This window comes from Amyelois transitella, chromosome Z (assembly GCF_032362555.1).
Source record: "Amyelois transitella isolate CPQ chromosome Z, ilAmyTran1.1, whole genome shotgun sequence".
Classification (NCBI taxonomy): Eukaryota; Metazoa; Arthropoda; class Insecta; order Lepidoptera; family Pyralidae; genus Amyelois; species Amyelois transitella.
Genome location: NC_083535.1, coordinates 3,156,393 through 3,183,089, shown reverse-complemented (window position 1 = coordinate 3,183,089; position 26,697 = coordinate 3,156,393). Strand labels below are relative to the sequence as shown.

Sequence of the window (26,697 nt, the reverse complement as noted above, 5' to 3'; positions counted from 1 at the left end):
GAAACGAGTTACTATCATGGCGATCCTGCAATTTGTTAGCAGACGCATTCTAAATCAAATTAAAAATCCTTTTAAATCATTTCCAAGGACACGAAAACCCGTGAAAAGCTAGTTAACGGTAGAATTAGAAAATATATGTGTATTGCCGTGTAATTCCCGGTACTGATAGGAAAAAGAATAGGACCACTCCAACTCTTTCCCTGGATGTCGTAAAAGGGGACTAAGGGAAAGGCTTATAAACTTGGGATTCTTCTTTTAGGCGATGGGCTATTAACTTGTTACTAATTTAATCTAAATTCTATCATTAAGCCAAACAGCTGAACGTGGCCTATCAGCATTTTCCAGACTGCTGGCTATGTCTACCCCGCAATGGATATAGACGTGATTATATATATGTATGTATGTATATAAATGGTCCAATTAGTTCCGAGGGTTGCGGGACCACAGACCGACGCTCTCCATTCCATCTCAATTAGGTCACGTCAGCCAGTTCAATACCGCAAATCACTTTGGCATTTGATTAGTTACTTGTTTCTCTGCTGGCAACATCCTTGTACGATCATATCTGCTGAAGGATGTTTGTTATAAGTACAAAATGAGGGAAGTTCTGAAGGTTGACAGTTTTCTGCCGTAATTATAAACATTGAATGGTTTATATAATTAAAAAAAAGGTTGTGCTTCATATTCAGACAATGCTTGAAAGAGAAGTAATTTTAAATAGTAGGTACTTATGTAAAAAAAAAGATACCGCGACCCGGGCATTTTTTTGAAATTCTCATTTGTCCTACATTCCAAACTTCACATCTCTTGTTGTGTATTCAAAACTAGACTCTGGGAATTAAAATTAATCAGACAATTATATTTCTGCATTTTTATAATTATTACTAGGTATTTAGTTCAGCGAGGGTGCTATCTTACATCTTATAATATACCCGTAAATTTACTATATTACGAATAACAACAACTAATGCACGCTACTACGAAACACTTAACACCGAAGGCATGCGATCCTATTTATTCGAGCACTATTTTACATGAAATAATAGTTTTGAAAAAGGGAAATAGATAAATTTATTACGAATTTAAATAAACTCAAGGACAATAACTCCCAAGGATTGTCATAAAAAGCATTTAAAAGTATTATGACTATTCTTTTACAGAGAGTCCATACTTATACGAATATTATAAATGCCATATATTAAGTCTATGTGTCTGTAAGATTTAAAGTCTGAATGCTTGACCACTTTGATGAAATTTGTATGAATATAGTTAATTACCCGAAGTCAAATATACTTAGGCTTATTTTCTTAAACTTCTTACGATAGCGGGGACTACAAAGAGGGCGCGCAGGAAAGCGGGAAAAATTGTTGTGCTCGTGAAAGTAACAAGTCATCAATATGTATTGAATATTTTACTAAAGACAATATGGTTTCGAATTTTGAAGTTTATTAATTAAAATTTTTTTTTTAATTTTACCCAATATCATACGAGGTAAATAAAAACTTCACACCTGCCTTAACTAGTTTACCATTTAATATTAGATAGGGACTAGTTATGTGAAAAAATAAATAACGCTTTAAGCTCAGTTAATCGCAACTTCGCCATCTTCTTCGGATTGCCTGTCGTAAAATCTAATAAGAGGATTGTGCGCGCGCGCAGCGGAGCTGCAGTGCCGTACAAAAACCCGTGCTGGCTGTATGCCGACGCAGGAAGCAAACCTTTGCACGGGTCACTGAACTCGCCATAGCTATTAGAAATGCCAGCTCATACCAATTGTAATCTTAAACCATGGCGATTACGGAACAAACTCGATCACCAAACGCAATGTGCGAATGTTAGCATCTAATCAAACGTGTTTCCTCGACAGTACAAATCATCTTCAGCTTAATTCCTGAAGGCCTAGCGTCCAGTATGCCTTGTCGTCACGCTGGGAAGGTTTTGCGAAGCAGTACCATTAGCGTGGAGGACGAGCTGTCTCATAAGATTTGCTGATAACTGAGATTAGGTTCTGAATTAGCAGTGCATAAGGAATGCCTTTCCCTGGGCTTTCAATTTTCTTATGCCGTATATTTCAAAATACTTATGGGCCCTGTACTGAGCAGCTTGTATGAAAATTATGATGAGCTCACGACATTCCAGGATGAATTTAAATTTCAAGAGTGTGGTGAGCTTTCGAACATACATATAGTCACATCTTTATCCCTTGTAGGTTAGACAGAGCCAACAGTCTTGAAAAAGCCACGTTCAGCTATATGGCTAAATGATAAAAGTGAGATTCAAATAGTGACTGGTTTCCAGCCCATCGCCTACAACAAAAGTCCCTTTCTTTAGTTAAGTCTTTCCCTTAGTAGCCTTTTATATCATCAGTGGGTAAAATAGGAATATAGTCCTATTCTAGTGCAGGAAACCACACGATACACCGGTAACCTTTTTGGTATTTTTATTGGATAGATTTAGGAAATTTAGTATTAGATATGAAACACGCTTCAGATGAGAAGTGAATGCTTTAACAATCGCTATGTACTCAATATTTTGCTCCTTCTTGCGTATTTCCAGTTGCACTCTCAGCCGTTGTAAGATACTTACTCAAAATTGAGCATGCCGAAAACAGGTCAAGGTGGACAGAAAATGAAGTAAGACAATTTCAGTACTACGAATAATTAATTTTGAAAATAGACTCATGCGGCATTGCAAACGCAATAGGTTATATAATATTGGTAAATGTCACGTAGAGAGGCAACTTATTTTCTACTAAGAAACATTTTGTTTTCATAATGTAAATTTTTTGGTAACATAAGAAAGCTTTTATGATATTTTATACTAAACATATCCAACAGACATGATAATATTTTTCTAATTATCTGTGGTATAAAGCTCCTGGTTGCTCTGACATGACATTAATAAAATCATACAACTATACAAATAAGTATGTCCATGTACCTAATGATAAAGCATTTTCCTATTCTGAGACCAAGTCTACGATTATCAGATATTATTTTTAATGTAAATGGGTAATTAGATTTTTGGTACCTATAGTTTCTTATGATGCCATGAACTTGTCTTATAGATTGTAATGAAAATCATTTCTCACAAATAGAGTCTTTTTCCGTATGAAGTTGGCAATATAGTAAGTACATTCCCATGGCAAAACTGCAATTTTTTGTTTTCGGATAGTATGTGGTATAGTGAGTTGATCACGCGATGGGTAGAGGTGGGCCCGTGCGCCTGACCATAGTGCATTGTACTGAGATCGCAAGCTTGCATTCCTCTACAAGCTTTAAAACATCTCAGAACTATAATATAGCATTCGGAATAATTCCAAATTCAATGACCGGATTTCAGAAACAATTAATTGTTAAGTAAGTTTGATATATGTTCATCAATTCACACTACCATTACAAAATAAAAAGTGTGACTACAAAATAGTATGTACTCTTTCAAAAAAGCAATTGGAAGAATAAGTATAGATTTTATACTTCAGAAAAATGTATAGGATTAAATGAATTTTAGTACACACGGGCGGGTATTAATAATAATTTGAACTTAAATAATCAGATTAATTGAATTTTTTTTATTTATATATTCATGTACATCAAAATATAAGAATAGAACTTAAAATAAAGAGAAATTCAGGACAAGGACACTACTTATTTCTAATCTAATTTACTTTTCAGCTTTTTAATGTAGTTACATAATTTTGATTGACGAACAATCAACTTAATACATTTTTAAATAACATGATTATTTCATTATAAGGGATATTATATTATTGCATAGCATATACAGGACAACATCGCCATAATCTCTATTCTTTCACGGTAGTGCACAAATCGCAGACACGGTATGTTTTTGTTACACTATGCGTAATGTGTAATGTAAATAAGAATAACTTGAATGATGTTACGCAACTTTTTCTAAACTTTAATGAACTTGAAACCAATTTTAAATTTCATTTTATTTTATTTATAAGACTGGATAAAAAATCGCAAGAGAAACACTGTATTTATTCCTGGTAATTATTACAGGGATATTTGCTTCAATGTCGATAAAGGTGCTATGCCACAATTTTGATTAAGATTTTACTGTCACGTTTGAGGATTTTGATGAGATCAAAGGCGTCAATATTAGCGTGTTCGACGTTTTAAGTAATTTTATCTTTATAAAGTAATCGAACCTATGTCTTTCACGCTATGTATTTCAAACAGGGAGATGCCCATAAAAACTGAATAGGACCTCTTGGAATCAAACCGTGGGTGTCGCAAAAATCAACGTATACATAACATTTATATTAAGTCTATTATGTTTTAAGTTCCGACGTAAGAACCTTACTAAGAAGTTTCTGTCTTTCGTTTTCTGAGTTCGTAACTAAGCCGTATTGCTCGAAAAATAAGAAATAAATTTGTTTCACAATATTTGTTGCCTAATTTTATTTCAATGGCTTCTGTTATATGGAAAGTTTCTTTTTTATTAATTTTGGCAAAAAATTTGACAAAAGAAACTTACCGGAACTGCCAGAAGCGGGCGAACAAGGTTCCTCTTTGAATCTGAAAACAATACAAACATTCAGTTAATTTTGTGCAACTTTCCAACTTTCTGTAAAAATCATGTTTGTTTTGTTTTTCATGCCTCGTGTCAGACGGGAACCGAACCGAGCGTTAAAAGTTTACATAAAGTTTTAAACAGGAAGGTTCTTTATTACCCTTGCTTTGTAACTAAATAGATAATGTTTTTCTTATAAATATTACCTAAAGGACTTCTGAAATACGTAACATATTTCACGAAAAAAAGATAATCTTAAAAGGTATAGGTATAATCTTAAAAAATATAGTTGTACCGTAGAAATATAATTTAATTTGATTCATTCGTACATACATACATAAAATCACGCTTCTTTCCCGGAGGGGTAGGCAGTGACTACCTCTGTACCTCATTCGTAATGAGAATCAATTTTTGTCTATACCGCCAAAAGCAGTACAGCCCGCCAGTCTCACCTGGGTCATTTTCTTTTTGAGCAGCGATATTTATATAATGCCTTCTTTCATTAACTCATGTTGTATGATTGAATATTTGTTGATGGTGATGAATATGTGAAGTCTGTTGTAGGGCAATTACAGTTTAAAAAAAAATACATTATTGGTGTTGATGTTTAAGACATACGAACTTTTAACAAAGAACGTGCAGATATGGCAATTATATTAAGGACGTTTTATTTTAATGAAATTCATTAGGTTATTCGACAATAAGCCGGGATTGTCGAATACCAACTTAAGTTGATAGGTACGTTGGAGAATTCAAAAGGCAACCCCTAAAACAAACCCTCAAAATAAACAGCGGATATCTTCCTCAAAGCGTAGGTTTATTACTCGGTATTTTATGTAAAAACACGGCCAGTGGGTTACTGGGTACTCAGTACTGTCAAGGACAAGACGTCGGCAAGTATGAATTCCACTTTATACATTGACACACTTTGAATGGACGTAGAATCAGAGCAAATAAACCCATACTAACCGTATTTGAATTCGGTAAATTTGTTTTGTGTCGCGTTCATTTCGCGTATTGTCAGTGTTTTCCTGTCTATCGAAGGAGGGCCGTCCGACGGAGGCCAATCTGAATTGTAAAACGAATTGACGAAAATCACTTATGAATTATGTGTTGGAGTCGATACCTCGGGTTGTGGTCCTTATTATACTAACAAAACTGGTTGGACGAAATAAAAAATAAGAATATCAAAAACTGTATGACGTGAATTTTTATAATATGTCTGTTCTTTCTTATAAGTAAGATGTCTTTCTGTCTTTGATTTAACTGTCCATGCTTTTAATGTCGGTGTGTCAGACAAGCCGTCTGAAAATAATTGCCGAAACCTTTATCATGTTTCAAGTTCTCTAGAACCATAAAGCCAGATCAACATGACGTCCTTCCAAAAATTACCTTAATATCTAATAATTAAGATCAACATACATAAACTTCTCCAAAAAGCCTCTACGTGTTGAATTTAAATCCCAACGCAAGCATCTCAAAAATTCGGGGTGTATAGACCCGTGAAATCCAATAGGAGAAACATTAAGTAATATATGAAGATTTGTTGATAGTTGGCAATAATTAATAAAGATAGTGTCAAGAAAAAATGCGCGACGATCCTGGGTTAGGTAAGTCACGCTTTTACACGAAGCGACTCCCATATTACTCCCGCAACCTCGCAATGATTGCGGTCATTCAGGTTTTTTCGAAGTGACGTCCGTCTGTTCTTCGAAACCTTTGCAGGGTAACCAAAACTCATATCGAATCATGATTACACATCCAGTTTCCAGAATGTTCAGGTACCTACTAGTTTAGTTGTATAAAGTTTGATAGAGTACCAATTTTAACTTCAGATCAATAGAATTCGAGGCGACCGAAGCACTCGGTCATTATAAATATAGATACAGGAGTAATCTTTGTGTTGGTTCCCTATTTTTATTTAGGGTACGGCACCCTAAATCGAAATCCGTTTGAGTGCTACCATGGCACAAACAGAACAGGGTACTCGTCCCTACCGTTAGTCAAGGCTTAATTAAAGGGTGACTATATGTGGAATGTTTTTCAGGGCTCACGTTTTTGTTTTCATCGTTTTGCTTTGCAGAAAAGAGTTATGAGTGTTTTGTAAAAGGCGAGGAATGAAAAGAGAACGCTTTACAGTATTTCATGACGTAGCGTGAATAGCAAAATGAAAAATGTACCAGTCAAGCTTTTTTATATAAAAGTCCTAATAGTTTTTGGAAATAGCACCTTTATAGTGGGATTTCAAAAGCCGAGAAGATGACCCAGTACAGAAGTTGAACTAAAATGGGTACTACCATCTGACCACCACAACCTTCGCACGTAAACCTAACCCGTATTTGATCATGATCACCGATCATGGTACACATCCAGTTGCCCGAATGTGCAGGTTTTCTCACGATGTTTTCGCTCAGTATGAAGTAAGGTGGGATTCGAACCTATGCCTTTCTGCGCATCACGCCTTTTACCGGACACCTTACCGATTCGACCACTGACGTTCTTTAAATCGGGATATAATGTAAATAATGACAGGTCGCTAGATCATCGTGAAAAAGAAGAATGGCAAGTTTATAAAAAGCCTTTCCTGTGATTTATATTTCCAGTCTGCGCGGGAAGAAAGTTGTTGACACAAACTAAATCGCTAGCAGACCAGCACAGAAGGATAGGATACCTAATTAAAAATGATTTTAATTATTATGAAGGTGTAAATTAAAATAATTCCAGGGTATATTTAATGAACTGATAAATAAACTAATAAAATTTTCAGGGAGACCTTCAAAGTGCCACCTAACGCCATGCCAAGGACGGCATCGATTTTATACATAATAATTAAGTGTACAGATTATGCATGTACTTGATTACTCTCGTAATTAAACATCACCGCCGTGTAAGTTTTATCGTTTGTACGTAATACTATAGAATAACAGGTTAGAAGATTGCTTTAACTGAAGGCCTAAGCTTATTGAAATGCCGTAACATTGAATGTCGAGTCCAAGGCCACTGTGACGGCCACCAGCTGATATGATTATCGATTTCACGTTTGAGCATCACTATCCCTTAAATCTTTAAATTTCATGAAATACATTTACCTTAATGTTTATCATTATTTATTTGAAGTGATAACAACTAAATAACAAAAGTAGGTAATAACGATGATAAATAATTTCGTAACGTAACTTTAGCAGATGTTCTTCATTTAAAAATATAAAAGTAAAATAAATTACAAATTCTTACGTATAACAGTCTTCTATGTTGGAAGAACTCGTGGCTTCCATCAACACTGAACCGCTCATCACTGTTTTTTTATTATTTATCGTCCATTCACTAAGTTCATGCCTTGTTTATAGTTGCAAAGTGCTTGTGACATATTGGCATGTACCACGTCACAGCTTTGGTTCGGCTAGAGTGTGGACTGTCGCATTTTGGTTATTCGGTGCCGGCAGCCGCTTTGCGGGATTGAAATCTTTTAAGGCTCGGTAAGGGCACGGTCGCACACGGTATCTTTGTAGCGGCGGGCTGCTTGATATTATTAGACGGTACCTATATTAACTGATAATGATAGATGATTATGATGATAATGAAGATGCTGTAGACCGGAGTTTAGAGTGGAAAGAAAAGAGTTGAAAGGCGAACCTGGGGCCTGAGAAGCATATGTGGTAGAAGGTGGAGGGAGGCAGTTGTGGGATCACGCAAAGATTAGACATTTATATAGGTACCTATATAATTATTTTCTAAGCATCGGATAGTAGCAGCAGTCGGTGGTAGAGGTGAGGAAGCCTGGGTGTATTCTAAGTTACCCAAGTGCCAATTCCACTACCGCCATTTCTACTCAACAGGGCAAATGTAAGCACCACAAATGGCACAAATTGATGCGAATAGTATATTTTAAAAAGTAAAAATATTATTCCGGTTGTTGACGAGCTTGCGTGATTAAAGAAGTATGCAGGGATCGTTGTAAGTGCGAGTAGAAAGACGAAGTAATTATCTGCTTACATTACCTCTCGGTAAGGAGTCACATAAATCTTGCTGTGTCACATTTTTATAAAGAAAAGTCTGCCAGAAAAGAAGAGTAAATATTTATTTGAAAGATATATTCGTTTAGGTGAGCACCAAAAATTTTTCTTTGATATAATTGCCGGGTACTATGTGGTTCTCAGCACTTTATATCAGAATGGACACATTCCCCTAGTGCAGCTTTTACCATGATTCATTAAGGGTTAGGTTCCCCTGCAAAGTTTACGGAGGAAAGTCGGGAGTCGCTTTTGTATGATACCCTGGGCCCTCTCCAAAAAGAGGAGAAAGAAGAATGCGAATGTGGATACACTTAATACGAACATTTTGTCAGTATTTCATATTGTATAGCTGAAACTAAAGCCTTATTTGGGAAGCCATTTGAGCCGCTATTACAAAGTCACATCGTCGGTTGAGGGTGGGCACCCCGCATGCGCCACTTTAACCTTGAAATTACTTCCCGGTTCACGGGCAAAACCACTGTCACCTGCGTTCTAGGTCAATGTGTTTGTAGTTCGTATAAGTAGATGTACTTACAAGAAGTTTTTTGAATCCTCCTATCTGTTTCACCTTTGTCGCTGTTGGTAGTAGATAAAACGAGCATGAATAAGTTTTTTGTAATACTTACGTCTGAACCTTAGTTCATGATTACTATTATTTCTACCAATTTCGTTGTAGATCACAGGTCATTAAAAAGCCTGATTGATAGGCAGAGAATAACCTCTAAAATTTTTATCTTACTAATTAATTACATAACATTATAAGTCTTTTTATGATTTTCAAACTCTATTCCCCCATCGTGATTAAACCGCAGAGAATTCTTAGATATTTGCTATTTGTAAGAAATGGTACATAGATACTATGCAAAAGAAATGTTTTGAACAGATCTTATTGATACAAAAATCCCTAGCTGAATCCGCAGCCATACTCATACATACATATAACCACGACTATAACGCTTGCGGGGTAGACAGAGCCAACAGTCTTGAAAAGAATGTGATAAATGTAAGAAACTAACACCTTCATATAACACCGCTCCTGCTTTAGAAATCGGACTGTTATAGTGTTTAATTCCGATTCTACACTGCCTACGAAACTAGGTCTAACTAACTCAGAACTTTCCGATTTGATAAGCATCTTGGAGCTTTGTCATTTAGCTTTTTATTACTTATCGATCCGCAATGCAGACATTTTTTCACCAGTAGGTAAAAAGTTATCTTGATGACTTTTCGCCCTCGAAGGGAGATCATATTGATTAAGCTAGGTACTCTGTTTAAATGAAGGGGTTGACGTAGGCCATGTTCTGTAAATATAGGGTACACACCAAAGCTTCAGGGGTTACTTTCGCGCGATAAAGTTTTTATATTCTTTCTGCGATTTATGGATAATCTCTTTCAGAATATCCTAACAGCGCTTACTTTCTTTCGTTCACCTATCTTATTGTTTAATAGCGCTAAATCGTTCCCTTTACTCTGTTTTGTATGACTAACTGAATTGCATATACCTACATACATATAATCACGTCTTTACCCCTTGCGGGGAAGACTGAGCCAACCGTCTTGAAAATACTGATAGGTCACGTAAAAAAAATGTCTATTAAATATAATACGGTAGAAGTTTACAGTTTAAAAAATACGATTCCTACATCGTGACCTAACCTAAATCCAACGCAATTAAATTATATGCAAGGCGACACCTTAAAATAGATACATAGGTAAGAAAAGATGAAAGCTAGCCTAAAGAGATCAGATTCCAAAAACCGTACCCTTTTTAAGGTTAATCCCACCACAGCCAAAAACGGTCAACCGCATATCTAGTTACCCTGCATGGAGCTCTATGACGCAGTAGTAGAGGCTAATTTGCAGTGAATTTGGGCAGATTGAAATGCTGTTGACTATACTGAATACCGATGAAAATATCGTTAGGCGTTCAGACTGTAACAACAAGGTTTATAGGTAATGTAACTATGAGCTACTTTCATCTGCCAGAGTGGCTACTTCGGAAATAATATCGATAATCGATATCGGTATTTAAACTTGCTTTAAATTAAAAAGAGCCTTGTGGTTCCCGGCACTAATAAAAAAAGGATAAGACCACTCCATCTCGTACGTTCTCACTGTCGTAAAAGGCTATAGTAACTTGGGAATAATGTAGAGAAAAATACGATTTATAAAATAAACATATATTTGTTGCTATTTTAACAAAACACTAACTTAAAATATATTGAATGAAAAAATGTGGAAAAAAAAAACAAAAACGCAACGAAATTCATAGAATCCGCGATTTCAAATTACCGGGCGCTAGATATTCCATTAAGGACAGGACCGTATTCTAGGGGCCGGACTCAGCAGAAACTTAAATACAAAATAATTTACAAATATTAAAAATCTTTAAATATTAACAATAGTACAAATTTTATAATACCCGCTACAAGGCGACTAAGTAATAGGCTTATATACTTAACTTATAAATTTAAAACCATAAATTCTTCTTTTAGGCGACGGGCTAGCATCCTGTCACGATTTAAATCAAAATTCTATCATTAAGCCAAACAGCTGATCTTGGCCTATCAGTCTTTTTAAGACTGTTGGATCTGTCTACCTCGCAAAGGATATAAACGTTACATATATATGTATGTATTTAAATTAAAACTTGTGTCGTCGTCCATTAAAGAAAGGTTCCTTAATTTCTTCAGTCTCTCCATTTCTCCATCGATTAGAAGTTTATCAAGAATGACGAAGAAGTGGACGTAAAAATGAAGTACTTGATTTCACATTATTTGTGTTTTGATTTTCTCAGGTAATTCCGTAACGGTGCCATCACTAAATCAGGCATCATCCTCCTGGCCTCCAGGCTCTCTTTCTCATGGATATCGTTAAAGGTGACTAAAAAAAAAAGACTAAAGTCAATAGGTAGTGATAATTGATCTAGTGCAAGTTTCCATGCTGGTCTGGTAGTTATTAGTATAAGTATGAATTAGTTATTCTTCCCGTGCCAATTGTAAAAGACAATCAACTGACTTTTTCAATTTTACCCCCAAGTTTACCTCGCAAGGGATATGCACGTGATACTATAATGTTTTTTTTTTTATTATATGGGCCAAAAATCCATAAATTATTATTTAGATCTCCATACTATCACTGAGCCTTATTTTGAGTTGAGTTTTGAGACTGTTGCCTCTGTCTACTCCGTAAGGGATAAAGACTTCTTTATATGTGTTACCAGAAATGTATCTCTTACCTAAATACATTTTACAAATTGTTTGCGGTAGTTAAAAGTAAATGTGCTGTGTGGTTCCCGGCACCAATAAAAAAAAGAATAGGGCCACTCCATCTCGTTGTAATGGTTTTTGTAAAAGGCGACTATATGTCAAAAGTAACCTTAGAAACCTACCATCATCAGATATTTTCCATGGATTTTTTATCCTTGACATTGTGGCGACATCTCTACGCCACTCGTCACAACATCCAATCTCACAACAACTGTCAATCATCGCGAAGAAGAATTGACGCGCTCAACCAATAGCAGCGAAGAACCCAAATCGCGATTTCAGAGATTTCACGGATTGGAGCTATATATACAACCTCCGACTCAACATCGTTGGAGCCGCGGTTCACCAGGCATATCACCTAGCCTGGCGGAAGATCTTCCCTTTGGTGGCGGTCGAGTCGACTCACCGCTCCCGCTACATTGGTGACCCCGAAGTGATTGGAAGAAACCTCTTTCATCAATTCCAATCCTTTATCATCATCACTCCTCACTCTGCAAGCAGTCTCACAGCAAGCCAGCAACTGGGTATCGCAGCAGGTCCATCGCAGCCGACTCACCGAGCTTCCTGGTCCTGTCTCCACCCGCACTCACTCTCATCGACTTCAGCGACCGACGCATCTACCGCAGCCCACGCCTGGATCTCTTCGACGGCCGCTCTTCTCCAGCGTGGCAGCTCTGCACGATATCTACCTGCGGCCAACAAGTCGACTTCGCTCTCTACTGTCTCGACTCACCGCAGACTACGAGCAACGCAACGGCTCACTCCTGACTCACTAGGACTTCGAGCAACTTCCGACTCACTGGAAGACAACTGGCACTTGCAAGCTACTGAAGCACAGATTGCACAGCAAGATCAAGACTTCAGACCTCCGGTCTTGGGGGGGAGTATTGTGGCGACATCTCTACGCCACTCGTCACAACATCCAATCTCACAACAACTGTCAATCATCGCGAAGAAATTGACGCGCTCAACCAATAGCAGCGAAGAACCCAAATCGCGATTTCAGAGATTTCACGGATTGGAGCTATATATACAACCTCCGACTCAACATCGTTGGAGCCGCGGTTCCCTAGGCATATCACCTAGCCTGGCGGAAGATCTTCCCTTTGGTGGCGGTCGAGTCGAATCATCGCTCTCGCTACAATATTTTTTCACTGAGGTAACCTCCTGCACCCCTTGATTCCCCGATTTCAGGAAATTATTATTATTAGTGAATCTGATCTGACCAATAATTATAACTTTAGAAAATAATTGTTGAAATAAGTTATAATTGTTTCAAACATAGTTTATTTCTAAATACAAGTCCTATATTTAATATTCGTGCGGAGATAATGCGAGTTTCCTTTATGCCAAAATAAATTGTTAATTATGCCCCATTTACCAGTACATATGCCAAAAATCAATTAAGTGTAATTGTTTCTTTTTCCCATTATACACAATTCCTGAGCAAAATGTAAAAAATAATATTTTACGCATTACTTGGTTTTAGGTTCTAAACATTTCCTAAGAATTTCTGCTGAGTGGTGACATAAACAATATTGAGGAAAATAGAAAACAAAATAAGGGTAATTTGGTAATTGTTGATAACACTCAGTGAGCAGTGCTGCTAACTAAGCTAAGCGCATTAAGTATTAGATCTAGCGCTTTTTTGGCCATATCATAGCGCTCATTCGAAGATTGGGGCCTATTTTCAACATTATTTTATTAAATTTTTACTATTATAAGAAATTAATAAGGAATACGTGAACAAAAAGGCCCACTAATAAAGAACCTAGATTAAATAAACCACTGAAATGAGCCTAACCTCAACCTTGATGGATTATATTCATTTAGCGTATTTTCATTAGAGACAGTTGGCAATATTATTGTGTGAGTGAAATAAAAAATAAAGTAAACAAGGAAAAAGTGAAAAGTGAAAATACAAACATAAATAAAATCGACCAAATATTTTATTATTTTGCTGGTTGGCTTAGATTTTCTTAAATTCTTAAGATTTTCTGATATTAAACATTGGGCAAAAATGTTTTCCTGCTAATAGGAAATGGAATACCATTGCGCGAATTTCTCGGAATTCCTAGAAGTTCACGTTGGCGAAAAAAAAAACCAATGTCGCATGTTTTTGCTTTTGCTGATACTTAATTTTTAATATTAAACCAGTCGGCGTGGAGGAGCGCTCAGTTTATTTTCGGGTTTCTTGTGATGATGTGCATTTAAATCCATCTCAAATGCAAGTGCAACGGCATTTCAATGGTCTCTCGCAGCTCGACTTCGAAGACGGCGTGGAGGCGAAATTCAGCTTAATGTCTTCGAAAATGATGGAAACTCGATATTACGAGGGATGTGGACGCGAAGGTCCAATCCGATGTATATTTTTAGGCGAATTCCACCCTGTGGCTGGTCCTAAAATATCCTGTCAGGTTAGTGCAATTGCATATTTCACCATGCGTTCTACTGTTAAAAATGATTACCTAAGTACTTTTTTTCATTCTGATTCATAACTAATAACGTGACTGTATTTATAACCTGATTGTTTCATTGCAGTTTCCTGAAGATTACATCTCAAAGGAGGTGTTTGATTCAATAAGTGCCTATATCATTCCAAAACCACAGATACAAAAATGCACCATGACAATGTAAGTTTTCTATGCTCAAATTGTACACTTTTTCAATATTCAGCAGTGATGTATTAATATGTTTTTTAATCTTTATTCTGATTTATGATGTTATTTAATAGCAAAGGTTATATGTTCTTTTTACCATTTCAGAAATGCGTTGGGTCATAAAATTGTGGGTTATCCGATCCGGATAGACAATTCCCGCTATGAGCGCAATGTGTACCTGTTCAATCTATGTTTTGTTTGCGATAGCTGGTCTAAAACTGTTCAGTATGAACCAGTTGTCAAAAAGCTTGGGGAACACTTGGTTAGTATTACAAATACTAGATTTCATTGCTATTTCTCTATACCAATTTCAGTATCAAATATCTGTGCAATTTTCAACATGCAACCTGCCATGTCTTCATATGGGTAGCATTTTTAAAATATGAACCTTACTCAGAAAACCCCCTTACTAATGTTTCAAACATGCATAAAATCCGTCCACAACTTTGAGTTTAGCACATACATACAGCCAGAGAAAATAGGAATACTCTGTAATATAATAGTAGTAATAGTGATTAACTTCCTTTTTTCATCCCTAGCTATTTTAATTGCAACCTCAAACCTAGCAGCTTGCTTCAAAGCCATCAAGCCTTGACTCTGCTTCACAGCTTAACACTTTCTCACACTAATATTTATGGCGCTTTGAAAGTGGTAGTAGTTATAATTAGATTTAAGTGATGTGACATCAATAAGTGATACCTTGTATCCAATTTTGAAAGTAAATCTACTCTATTCATCATTAAAAATTTTTGAATCTACATAATCCAATAAACCATTTTTTTCTATAAATTTTCATAATTCTGTCTCAGTTATTGCATAAATCCTGTTATTATAAAATATCATTATCTTTCAGACAATAATGGAGGAAGAAACAGGTTTTGTGTCAAATGGATGCACCAAGCTGCCCACTCTTTTGGCTCACCTGCTACATGATCTGAATACACACCGGAAAGCAACTTTAGTTGGTGAGTCATTAATTAAGTGTCTATTAAACAAAAATGAATTCCATTAAATGATATTTGACACTACTTATAATTACATCATATTTTGCTCATTTCCAATTTAGCACAAGGCTTGAACTTTAAAATGCTTTACATCTAAATTCTAAGTGTAATAAGCATTTATTTAATTTTATGACCTCAGAAGGAGACACAGTGATGCACCTGAAAGTATTAGAGGTCCGCAAAGACCCGAAGCCCGTGTACGACCACGATGTCCCCGTCCTGGTTGCCTCAGTGGGTCTACCCAGACCCGGACGACCACCCCGGACTGTACCACCTGAGGGCTCGGAACAAGCTCAACAGCAACACCTGGATGTAGATGATGAAGAACCTTTTGAAGTTGATTTAGACGCAGATTGGGACTTGACCACGAGACAGGTACAATAATCCACCTTTTATTTTTCATATCCAAGCAATGATTGTCTGATATGCTCTCACGTGTGAAGATATGTACTTATTTATGAAAGGAATAGAATAATTTGAAGAGTTAAAAGACAATGGTGTAGGACACTTTGTATGTTTTACAGTAGATATTACAGACTATATAATATACTGACAATTTCACTGAACTACTAATATCATCAGTAGCTAATACACTGAAGTCATGATAATTTTTTTGTCAATGTAATCTTAATTAATTTTTTTGCAGCTTCTCCCATACATCGACGGGTATAACCACATATCCAAAATCGCAGCAGATACAAATGTGGAAAAAACTCTTGTCAAATCCTGCATTCAGAACTTGGCCTATTATGGAGTGGTATGTTTATCCTCTTGTAGAGTAATATATCTGTATCCCAACTAATTTAATAAATGCAAAGAAGATTTGTTTGTTTTCCCTTCTCGTGTTATCTACTGAATCTTCTTGAAATTAATTGGAGAAGAACGTAGGGTACTTTTTATTCAGGTAAAAACTATAGTTCCTGTGGAGTTTGCGAAAAAAATTATGTCCTTCTCCACTCTTTATTATATGTATATTATAATATTTCAACAAGTTTAATTCAGAAGATAACCACAACCTGTTTGGTAACAAACAAATAAACTTTCTTTGGCATTTATATTGGTACATATAAAATGTCATTTGGGAGGCGTTCATGGGGCCGAAGCCAATATAAAGAGGCCCTTTGGTACCTTTTGTTCTAAAGTGAGATGGCTGCATATTAGTTTTGATAGATCGCCAATTTCTGGCGAACAATTAAATTGACACTTTTGTAGTTACACCTGGTCCATAATGCTTCAGGTCATAATTTGTTCCATTCAGGTGACACTCATCCCGGTGCTGAAATTCAGCAACATGTACCGTGCGACGACCAATCTCAGCCGGTTGTTCAGCGATCAAGAGCTGCAGAAGTCGTGTCTCGCATTCATCACCAAGGGATGCGACACTAAAGAGAAGGTGACTGAATATTTATGTTTTTGTATGATTCATGATTCGTACTTTCTATTTCGTGGAAAGAGTGGATGAATTTATACTTCTTAATTGAAGTTGTACAAATCTGATTTATTCAGACATAAATAAAGTCATTCTAAAACCTCGTGATAAAGTAATGGCTTGGCACGTCTTGGCGGTGCTTTACCGTGCCCCCAAATGTATGCAATACAGAAAAAGATTTATTGGTACATATGAGATTTGGACATAAGTCTCGCTCAAGAGTAACCATTCATTCACCGACTCCAACCAGCCTTATTTCTAGAACAATCCTCTTACATGATGAAACTCTTTACAGCCCAATCTGTCTGAAGTTCTGGGAATACTGTGTGCACTTCAGCAAGGCACCACACTGCGCGCAGTTTGTGACAGGTTCGCCTCAACACCGCCCTCTTTTGACATCAGACAATTGATCGTCTTCGCACAGATGCACGGACTTATCAAGTGTCTTAAAAGGTACTTACATACATACCCTAATATATTAAGTTAATGTTTATAACAAATAAACTCAAAAACTACTAGCCCGATTGACGATTTCAAGAGTAGCGAAGGCTACGTTTTTCTGGAAATTTCCACAGGTTCGAATGATGCCCACAAATGATAGTACGTATAAAAAATTGTGTGGTTCCCGGAACTAAAAAATAAGACCACTTTATATTATCTCATGGATGTCGTACGAGGTAACTATGAGAATAGGGCCTTTCATCTAGTGTAACTTTTACCATGATCCAATATGGGTTAAGTTCCCCTGCAAAAGTTGCGGAGGTCAGACGGGAGTAATACTGTTATTGGATCAATCGCGGTGAGATGTGTGATGCGATTATAGCACCTGTGTAGACCACCGTCGTTTAGTTCAACTTATATCCCGAGTATTGTAATTTCAGATACCCAGTTTACATCCGGAATCCTCCACGTCCGAACGGATTCAAGCATCGCATTGACCCCATGATAGGTATACGGAGGTTGTTTACCGGAAAACATTGCACGGATGAGATCTGTTGCCTGGCCAGGATCGACCTTCCAACTCTGGACCAAATCATCGAGGATGATCCTAACGTCTCCATAATTTGGAGGTAGAAGTGATGCGAAGTTCAATGAGTTTTTTTGGTACCTACTTATTTTTAGTGATGCCGAAAAGTGTCGATAGTTACTTATTATAGAAGCTTGTATGACGAAAGCTGCCCATACTAAAATAAAGGCAGATGATTTGAAAATAAACAGGGTTTAATGTATATGAAATATTACCAGTATATATGTATTATATTATGAAACCTGAATAAGCAATATGTAATAGAAATGTGCCCACATTTTTTGTGGACAGCTTTCATTATACATGCTGTTGATGGTGTCCATATAATTTTTAGATACGAGTAGGGATCTCGCACGATAAACAAGAGGAGTCATAAGCGGCTTTACTACTTAGATCAGCGCTCTGACGCCACAAGCTCAAAACTTTAATTGAACTTCTTATTATTCTAATATCCCCACACATGAGAATCGTGGGAATGTACCTCTTTCTTGTTTAAATCTTTACAAATTGTACTTAATTGTACGCCGCGCATTAACTGCAGAACGGTCATTTTAAGTCTTATTTGACAGCGGTCTAGTGCGTACAGTGATAGGCCCAGTGAATTACTAACGTTGACAAGGCACATGTCTTATCTTCTGTCCCTCTTTATTATTGCGGTTAACCTCAAAGATACTGTGGTGACATCCGAAACGTCACATGACGTCAGCTAATCACAGCGAAGAATGCGACAAGCTGAGCCAATAGCAGCGAAGGAAATAAATCAGCATGAATCGGAGCATAAATACAACCTCCGACTCAACATCGTCTGTCGCGCGGTTCCCCATGCATAACGCGGCCTGGCGAAAAATCTTCCCTTTGTGGCGATCGAGCCCGATTCATTGCTCCCGCTAAAATAGAAACAGAGAGGAGATATGACATAGACCTCGTCAACGTTCGTGTCTTTCCCACTAATCCCATTGAGTTGTCCCATGTCTCAGTAGTTCATAGGACACTACTCGCTGGAGATACTAAGGCCCGTACTCAGGGCGAGGTGCCATTGGTATCTCCTGAGCTGACCCAATGTGTGTCTGTAACTCACCAATTCTTAGAACGTCATAAACATTATTATAGATAATGTAAACGCTCGCTGCTCAGCGGATTCCGAACGCGTTGGTTAGTTTAGTAGAATGTTAAGGCCGGTCAAGTTTACTCCGATTCTCTCGCTCTTGTTCAACCAGCTTCGGGGTAGTGTGAAAGTGAGCGGGAGTGTATCGCTTTCTATCGAAGTGCGGAGTGAACTTAACCTTCCATAGGTAAGGCTTACTCAACACGGTGTGGCATATTTTTTTAAATATTTGCTGTATTTGGTGTTTAAGACGGAGGATATAAACGTGGCAAAATTAATGTGTCATCTGTCTTGATAAATGTGCTCACCATTTATCAAGACAGATGACACATTAATTTAGTAACGACAAATTAAAACATATAAATTAAAAAAAAGTGAAGTTTAAAAGAATATGGACTGCAAATTGAACACTTTTTGCGTCACGCCGTCATTGGTAAGCTGGGTAAGACTGAAATAACTGAAATTTGTAGAAGAATAGATAGGAAATTTCAAATAATAGGATCCTCTGAGCTTTTTTAGTTCGGTCAACTTTCTGTGAATTATATATTCAGAACAAAATATATTCGCGCAAAATAAAAAAAAATCGTTCTCACTTTCGAACGTAATTTTACAGATAAAACTATAAATACAAAAATTTTATATTTGAGGATTGTGTGCTTTATTGCCATACATTATTATCCAAAATTGGTCTGATGGACGAATTTGTATGTTTCGGGCACTTACACATTGTGAGTCTATAGATAGAATATCGATGGGTTAAACGCCCTTCCAACAAGAAGGAACCCTTTGGGGAACTAACCTGCGAATAGTTATTACATAAGCTTTGTGTCACAAATATTAGGACCATTTTACGACGTTTAAAGTTATTCGATTTTTTTAAACAAATTTAAGTCCCTAGAATTTTACTGTGTCTCTATTCCCATTGGACCTCAAGGTCTTAAGGTCAGCTCATTTTAAACATGCATTATTGTTGCACCAGTGCATTTCTCCTTAAGCCTTTTATCAGAATAATTTTAATTAAAAAATACATTATTGTTATTGTTAAAGTAGCCATATTGTATTGTATATGCAGTAATGAAATACTAAAAAAATTTACTCTTTTCAATAATTGAATGAAAAATCAATTAACTCTTAAGTCTCAAAAACTGTTTGGCAATCTGGAAAAAAGTATTTCACTCAAAAATTAAACATGAAATTTGTGTTTGTTTTAAAATATACACTGCCAATTGAGGCATTTATTACATTACCCATAACAGTTAACATATCTACTATAATATATGATTATATTTTTCTTTTTTTAGTTTTAATATTAATTCTACACAAAATAGGTCTTAGTCTATCTGGTCTGTACATTGTACACTGTACACTGTACAGTTTCGACACAACCTTCTAACCACTAATTTAACAATAGATAGATTTTTATATGGAATAAAGAAGGTTAGGTTTTTCCGCTCCTGACTGTACCACTTCGTTTAAACTCTTTTATACCTGCATGTTTTCAGATTGCTTAAAAAATATAATTATGATTTTAAATCAGGAAAGAAACAATTAAGTAGTCGTTTCTACTGAGTATTTAGTGAGAGTAAAGCTGTGAATTTACATATGTTTTAAGCATGAAATGATTCGGATATATATATTTTATATATACCAAGTTTAGAATTAATTTTTTTTATGATTAGTCCATGGAAATGCCAGTGGCTAATTTATTTACATCGGAATATTATAAATCGGAGAGTGTGATAAACAGTATTAGTTAAGGATGATAAAGTACTTACCTATTTAAATATAATATTTATTTTAGTACAAAGTAGTAAGTTAATGCTATTACTATAAAACAGTAACTATGTCACATTCCTTTCACAATATCTACCCGACTACAGAAGATGTGTTAAGCTTTTGTTTTTTTCATTATTACCCTTTGTGTATTTGTGTGCGTTTTATTTCTTACGAATCTCAAGATTATTTTAATGAAACAGCGCTTGAGTTTCATTATTAGAAGCTGTAGCATAACGTTAAATAACTAATCCCTTGAAAAAAAGGTTGACCAGGAGAGATAATATTGTTATGTATATTTTCACTTTGTATATCATGTAGAAAAAATAATCTTTGTCAATTTTGGGAAGTTATCATGTCTTTATTTGCCTTATAGGATTTGCAACAAATATATATTTTTTGGGATCGTGTTTTATTACGTGGTACACAAAATTGTTTTGTTACTGTGTTGTAATTTGTAAGGGAAATGTTGGTTATAGTTTTGACAGCTTTAAACAGTGTAAAATTATGAAGAGAAACATAGATTGTACATTAAAGATAAAATTGTGTAAAATAACCTTATTCAATCGTAATCCTCCTTTTTTGAAGTCTGTTAAATATCTTAAGACTCTTCTTGAAAATCGCATCAAGATTGGTTCAGCGAAACGCGAGATATTTGCGGACAATCTTAATAATACATACATATATAGATAAAGCAGTGAATCACCATTTTTTAAAGTAGGTTGGTGCTTTGCCTATGCTACATCAAGTTTGCCACCTTCATTCTATTTTCTTGTTTTGTTTGAAGTGACATAAAAATTTACAATTATGTATTTTATGTTAAGAGTTTATCATAAAAATTATCTACATGCAAACAACACTTAGAAAACTAAAATTCAATTATAGTCATTTAGGAGAAGTAATGTTTTTAATTTAATGAAATGTTACTTTGTTTGTTCTAAACATTGCCTCTTGTTTTTTCTTAGCGGAAATAAATGTTTTCTCTCAATATCAGTTTTTTTATTTATGATATGAAAACTGTTAATTTTCCTCTATCAACTCCCATCTTTATCGCAATAAATTACTAATAAGTACAAATACGTTTGTACTTACTATTTTCTTGTTACTTTGTAAATTTATATGCAATAAAGATATAACAAACAAACAGTTTTTCTGACGTCTGGCCCACACCTCGGTCAACCAGGTACAACCTTAGTATACAAAACAAAGTACTAACATCGGTCCATGCGCTTCCGTGTCAATTTCCTGGGATAATACAGGGTGAATTGTCATTGGTTCAATTAATTTTCACAGCATGTTTGTTCGATGAAACTTAGTAGATTTCCATTAAAACAAGTAGCAAAAAGTGAAAAATTATCATATCTCCCATAAAAAATTAATAAGTCTTGGCATGTATGAGAAAGAGAAAATCTTTTTGCGCATATGCTATTATAAATATTTGTAGAAACTCAGTTTCATCGTTCAAACATGATCTTAAAATCTTGTGTAATAGTGTAGGTACCTACGAATATGTCAACTTCTTTCTTAATTCTAATTTTATGATGGAATTTTTGCCTTAACGGAGAATCCCAAGCACACCTTATTGATAGACTTGAAAGTAAAAAGAAAATCCGGACGTAATGCAACTGCACAGAATAGTTATGTATACTTTGTATATGTAGAGATGTTAATTGTATCAAATTCGCTGTACAACAATTCTAATAATCAGTCAAAATAATTAATTCAAAAATCCGATGTTATTTTGGGCGTAGCTACCCAGTCAATTCATATTAAGTCTTTTAGCAAATAGTACAAAGAAAAGCAGCGGTACCTATTAATTTGTATTAATCGGGTCCTATTTTATTTCCTAATAACTAAGCAAAAACATCAAAGCAAATAAATACTCTTGTATTCGAATTAGCCTTTCATATAAAAGTTTATCATTTTCAATTCTCTCGTTGTCAAAGGTTGCAATGGCTGTATTCACTGAAAGCGGTGATCTTCTGTAAGCACAAATAAATATAAAGCTTTTTCTGCCAAATACACGACGATAGGTGTAAGAAGTAATGAGAAAAGTAGACTTGTGGACTTTAAAATATCGCATCTTCTTCGTGCTTAAACCGATGCCCAAAGTCGTTTGGGCATCGGTTTAACGTCACATAAAGTAGGTACCTATAAGAGAGAGTTTAGTTAGAGGGTCATACTTCTTTTGAATGTTTTGATCATTGACGTTGTGAGTGATATGTTGATGTTAAATTTTCCACATCAAAATATCATTTTTATGTTTTGATGTTGTCAATATCATTTCATGTGATTCAGGGGAATCCAGAGGGCACAAAACATCAAATACATGAGAGTCCTCCGTTGGGCTCTCAGATGTATCGCAGCCTGGCCCAACCAGTTGACTGGACACACAAACGATACGAGGTTTACGAAATGTTTTCTCAGCTTCACAGTGCTGGTTACTTTAGTTTCTGGAATTTTGTTCATCAAAAACAATTTAGACAAATTGACCTTCTTCGAAATGGGTCACAATTATATAACCGTTTTCATGAACGTGGTAACAGTGGTAAGTGTCTAATTTTAACATAATTTTTTTTCAGTGACCTACAATTTATGTTAAATTTATAAGAATTCTTAAATAATATACATACTACATATACATACTAGTAATTATTTTTCAGAACAGAGGATTTATAATTTTTAGTAAAAATTACACAGAAACATTTACACAATTCGTCAATGAGATTCATCTGTTCAACCACAGGAATAAATCACCTTTCTTTATGAAGGTAATAAAGATATCACGTTACTTTTGAAATGTTACTGAAGATCTCCCTCTCCACAAAGCCAACCTTATGCCTCATGAAATTTTACAGATGCACCAACAAATTCACAAGCTGTGTCATTTTTTCACTATGTACATGATGGCTGTTATGCTATGGGGACTAATTCTCTTCAACCTTGTACCACTATACAATACGATAGCCAATGGTGCATTCATTCCATCCCAAGAAAATGTGACATATGAAACCTCCGTCAACTATGCAGTGCCTTTCGATTATCAGCACAATCTATTGTGGTTCATAGTGATAAATATTTTCAACTGGTACATAAGCTACGTAGCTTCGACATACTTTTGTGTCTTCGACTTGTTACTAGCTCTGATGATGTTCCACTTATGGGGACATCTGAAAATTCTTATTTATAACCTGGAGAACTTCCCGAGACCTGCGCCCAGTTGCGACCCTATATATAGTCAGTACAAACACTATACCTTCGAAGAGTTAAAGCACGTTCGTCAACAGCTGAAGGACATTGTAGTTCACCACAACCTGATTTTAAAGTAAGTATACAAGCTTTTCTAGAAAGTACTACTATACCGACATTTATTTTGTGGCATTTTTTGTTCTACTGCTTACATAACCAGTTTGAATAAGCAAGGATCTAAGGCACTCTTACCTATGCTAAAATCACAACGTCTGATAATTGGATTATTTATTGTAAATCAACAAAGCCTATTCCGAATGTGTATTTAAAATATTCCTCGTCTTATATACGTTACTCATTAATTTAAACTCGTATGTGACATCAAACGTTATGTCTTTGACAACAGGTACACAGACGATGTGTCCAATTCCTTCGGCTACAGCATAGCTCTGAGTTACGCGTTTCACCAGGTCAGCTGTTGTGTTCTTCTCGTAGAATGTTCACAGCTGGTAACTATTGTTATTCAAGTTGCAGTCAAAACTTGTATCCCGTCAAACCACTTTTTATCAACCACTTCGGTTGAAGGTGCATTTGAATAGTTAAGAGTTTTGACTGTATAGATATATATACCTTATTCTATAAGTTATAATATAGCTAGGTTTTGAACTAAATTTCTTTAATTTTAGGATTCAAAAGCGCTGATTCGTTACGGACCTTTAACGTTAATATTGCTTCAACTTCTAATACAGATGTCTGTAATATTCGAGCTCATCAACTCATTGGTATGATTTATTTTACTAAATTCTTGAGAATGTTTATATTTCTCTTCATATAATACAACTTGGTTCTCAAGTTTTGAGACTCAAGAGGTAGAAAATGGCAGATAAAAGTTGGTTTTTCAGAATGGGAAATGGAGTTACTCTATCAATACTTAAGTAACCTGACACTTTATGCTACATACATAGGTACATATGGTCACGTCTATATCCCTGGCGGGGTAGACAGAGCCAACAGTCTTAAAAAGACTGAATTGCCACGTTCAGCTATTTGTGATAGTGACAGGTTGCTAGCTCATCGCCTAAAAAAGAATCCCAAGTTTGTAAGGCTATCCCTTAGTCGCCTTTTACGACAACCATGGGAAAGAGATGGAGTGGTCCTATTCTTTTTGTATTGGTGCCGGGAACCACACGGCACTTCATGATACATTTTCTTATAATTGGTGTTAATTATCTCACATTACAGAATCAACGATTAATAAATGCTGTGTACTACCTGCCCTGGGAATATATGGACACAAGCAACCGAAAATCAGTAATTGTTATATTGCGTCAGGTTCAGATCCCAATGGGGCTGAAAGCCTTGGGTATGGTCGAAGTGGGGTGTCGGACGATGGTCACGGTAATGAATACTTCTACTTATTCTTCTTGGCTATAGTACCGGTTGCATCCTCACTACTTTGGAGAGGAGACCGGAATTAGCTGTTGACCATGGAACCTGGATTGGGTGAGTCAGGTTTTTACACGAAGCGACTTCTGTCTGATCCGTAACCTATGCAAGGGAACCTAACCTGTCCAGTTGCCTAATGTGCAGATTCCCTCACGATGCTTTCCCTCACTGTTAGAGCATGGGTTAGTTATCAAACTAATGTAAGTACATAACTTCGAAAATAGTCATTGGTAAATACTTAGCCGCGGTGGTATTTGAACCGGTGCTTTTATGCGCAACCGCATTTTGACCAGGCACCTTACCTCAATTAATACTTCTACTTGTTTGCTACAAAAGATATGAGGTTTGAGGCTATCTATTGTTTTATACAGTGTATTTGTTTGATTAAATCTATTTCTGTTTTATTCTGAATTTTGGATGTATTCCGGGTAAAAGTCACTTCCATCGACACCGCGAAAGATATGTCTTTCCCATGGATCTCTTAAAAGGCGACTCAGGGTAAGGCTTATAAACTTGAGATGGGCGATGGGCTAGCAACCGCTTTCGCCTTTTTCTATAAATATTTTATATTCTTTTTCTATATCATGACCCATTGACGCATTTCGTATATTTTGCAGATTCTTAAAACTTCAATATCATACTTCATCATGCTCAGGACGATGGCACTGAAGGAATAATCTATAAATGGTTTATACATAGGTAGAGAGAATGATATACTAATCTTATTCAAATTTCAATGTTGCACCAGACGTATGCGGAAGAATTTCTTTACTTCGAATCACTTTATCTTCATCATCACTCACTACATATTATAACTATTTACCTAGAAATATATTACAAGGTTTTGTGTGTGGGTTTACTTTTTGTATGTACGATATTGTGTCCGTCATGCCACCTAAGATTTTGGGTTCTGACTGAAAATCAGTGCTGGAAGCAGCACATTGTTTGCCCATATTTATTAACAACGTATAATGAAACCAGAATCTTATATGGTAGTCACATATTTTCTTTGTTTGTTCGTTTTCGTCTTATATATATATATATTATACTGGACAGCTATATATATATCCCGGCAAACGTTGTTTTGCCATAAAAATCACTTTTAAGTAATTTCTAGTTAAAATAAAATGTTAAGTGTGGACAACCCTTAACACTAAGGGGTATGAAAAATAGATGTTAGTCGATTCTCAGACCTACTGAATATGCATGCAAAATTTGGTTAAAATCGGTAAAGCCGTTTCGG

The 26,697-nt window shown here is 35.8% G+C and overlaps 2 protein-coding genes across 2 annotated transcripts; both read left to right on the top strand.

Moving 5' to 3' along the window:
* The first annotated feature begins 13,694 nt into the window (after positions 1 to 13,694).
* LOC106130597 (GATOR complex protein NPRL2) lies at positions 13,695 to 21,809 on the top strand. The gene is made up of 9 exons (XM_013329486.2): positions 13,695 to 14,238; positions 14,363 to 14,454; positions 14,587 to 14,743; positions 15,335 to 15,446; positions 15,625 to 15,860; positions 16,132 to 16,242; positions 16,744 to 16,878; positions 17,210 to 17,367; positions 17,796 to 21,809. Exons 1-9 carry the CDS (start codon positions 14,047 to 14,049, stop codon positions 17,986 to 17,988), a joined length of 1,386 nt encoding a protein of 461 aa, XP_013184940.1. The 5' UTR covers positions 13,695 to 14,046; the 3' UTR covers positions 17,989 to 21,809.
* Positions 21,810 to 22,771: 962 nt separating this feature from the next.
* On the top strand, positions 22,772 to 26,131 carry LOC106130543 (uncharacterized). Its single transcript, NM_001312667.1, is given in 8 exon segments — positions 22,772 to 22,803; positions 23,118 to 23,367; positions 23,483 to 23,590; positions 23,678 to 24,144; positions 24,415 to 24,517; positions 24,695 to 24,790; positions 25,251 to 25,406; positions 26,072 to 26,131. Coding segments are annotated over 8 exon segments (1,272 nt in total).
* The last annotated feature ends 566 nt before the right edge of the window (positions 26,132 to 26,697 follow it).

Excerpts from the sequence above, each read along its gene's own strand:
- LOC106130597 (XM_013329486.2), top strand. The coding sequence starts at position 14,047 with ATGCAAGTGCAACGGCATTTCAATGGTCTCTCGCAGCTCGACTTCGAA. Across the intron at positions 14,239-14,362 it reads GTCCTAAAATATCCTGTCAG|TTTCCTGAAGATTACATCTC; the intron begins GTTAGTGCAATT and ends GTTTCATTGCAG. Across the intron at positions 16,879-17,209 it reads GATGCGACACTAAAGAGAAG|CCCAATCTGTCTGAAGTTCT; the intron begins GTGACTGAATAT and ends AACTCTTTACAG.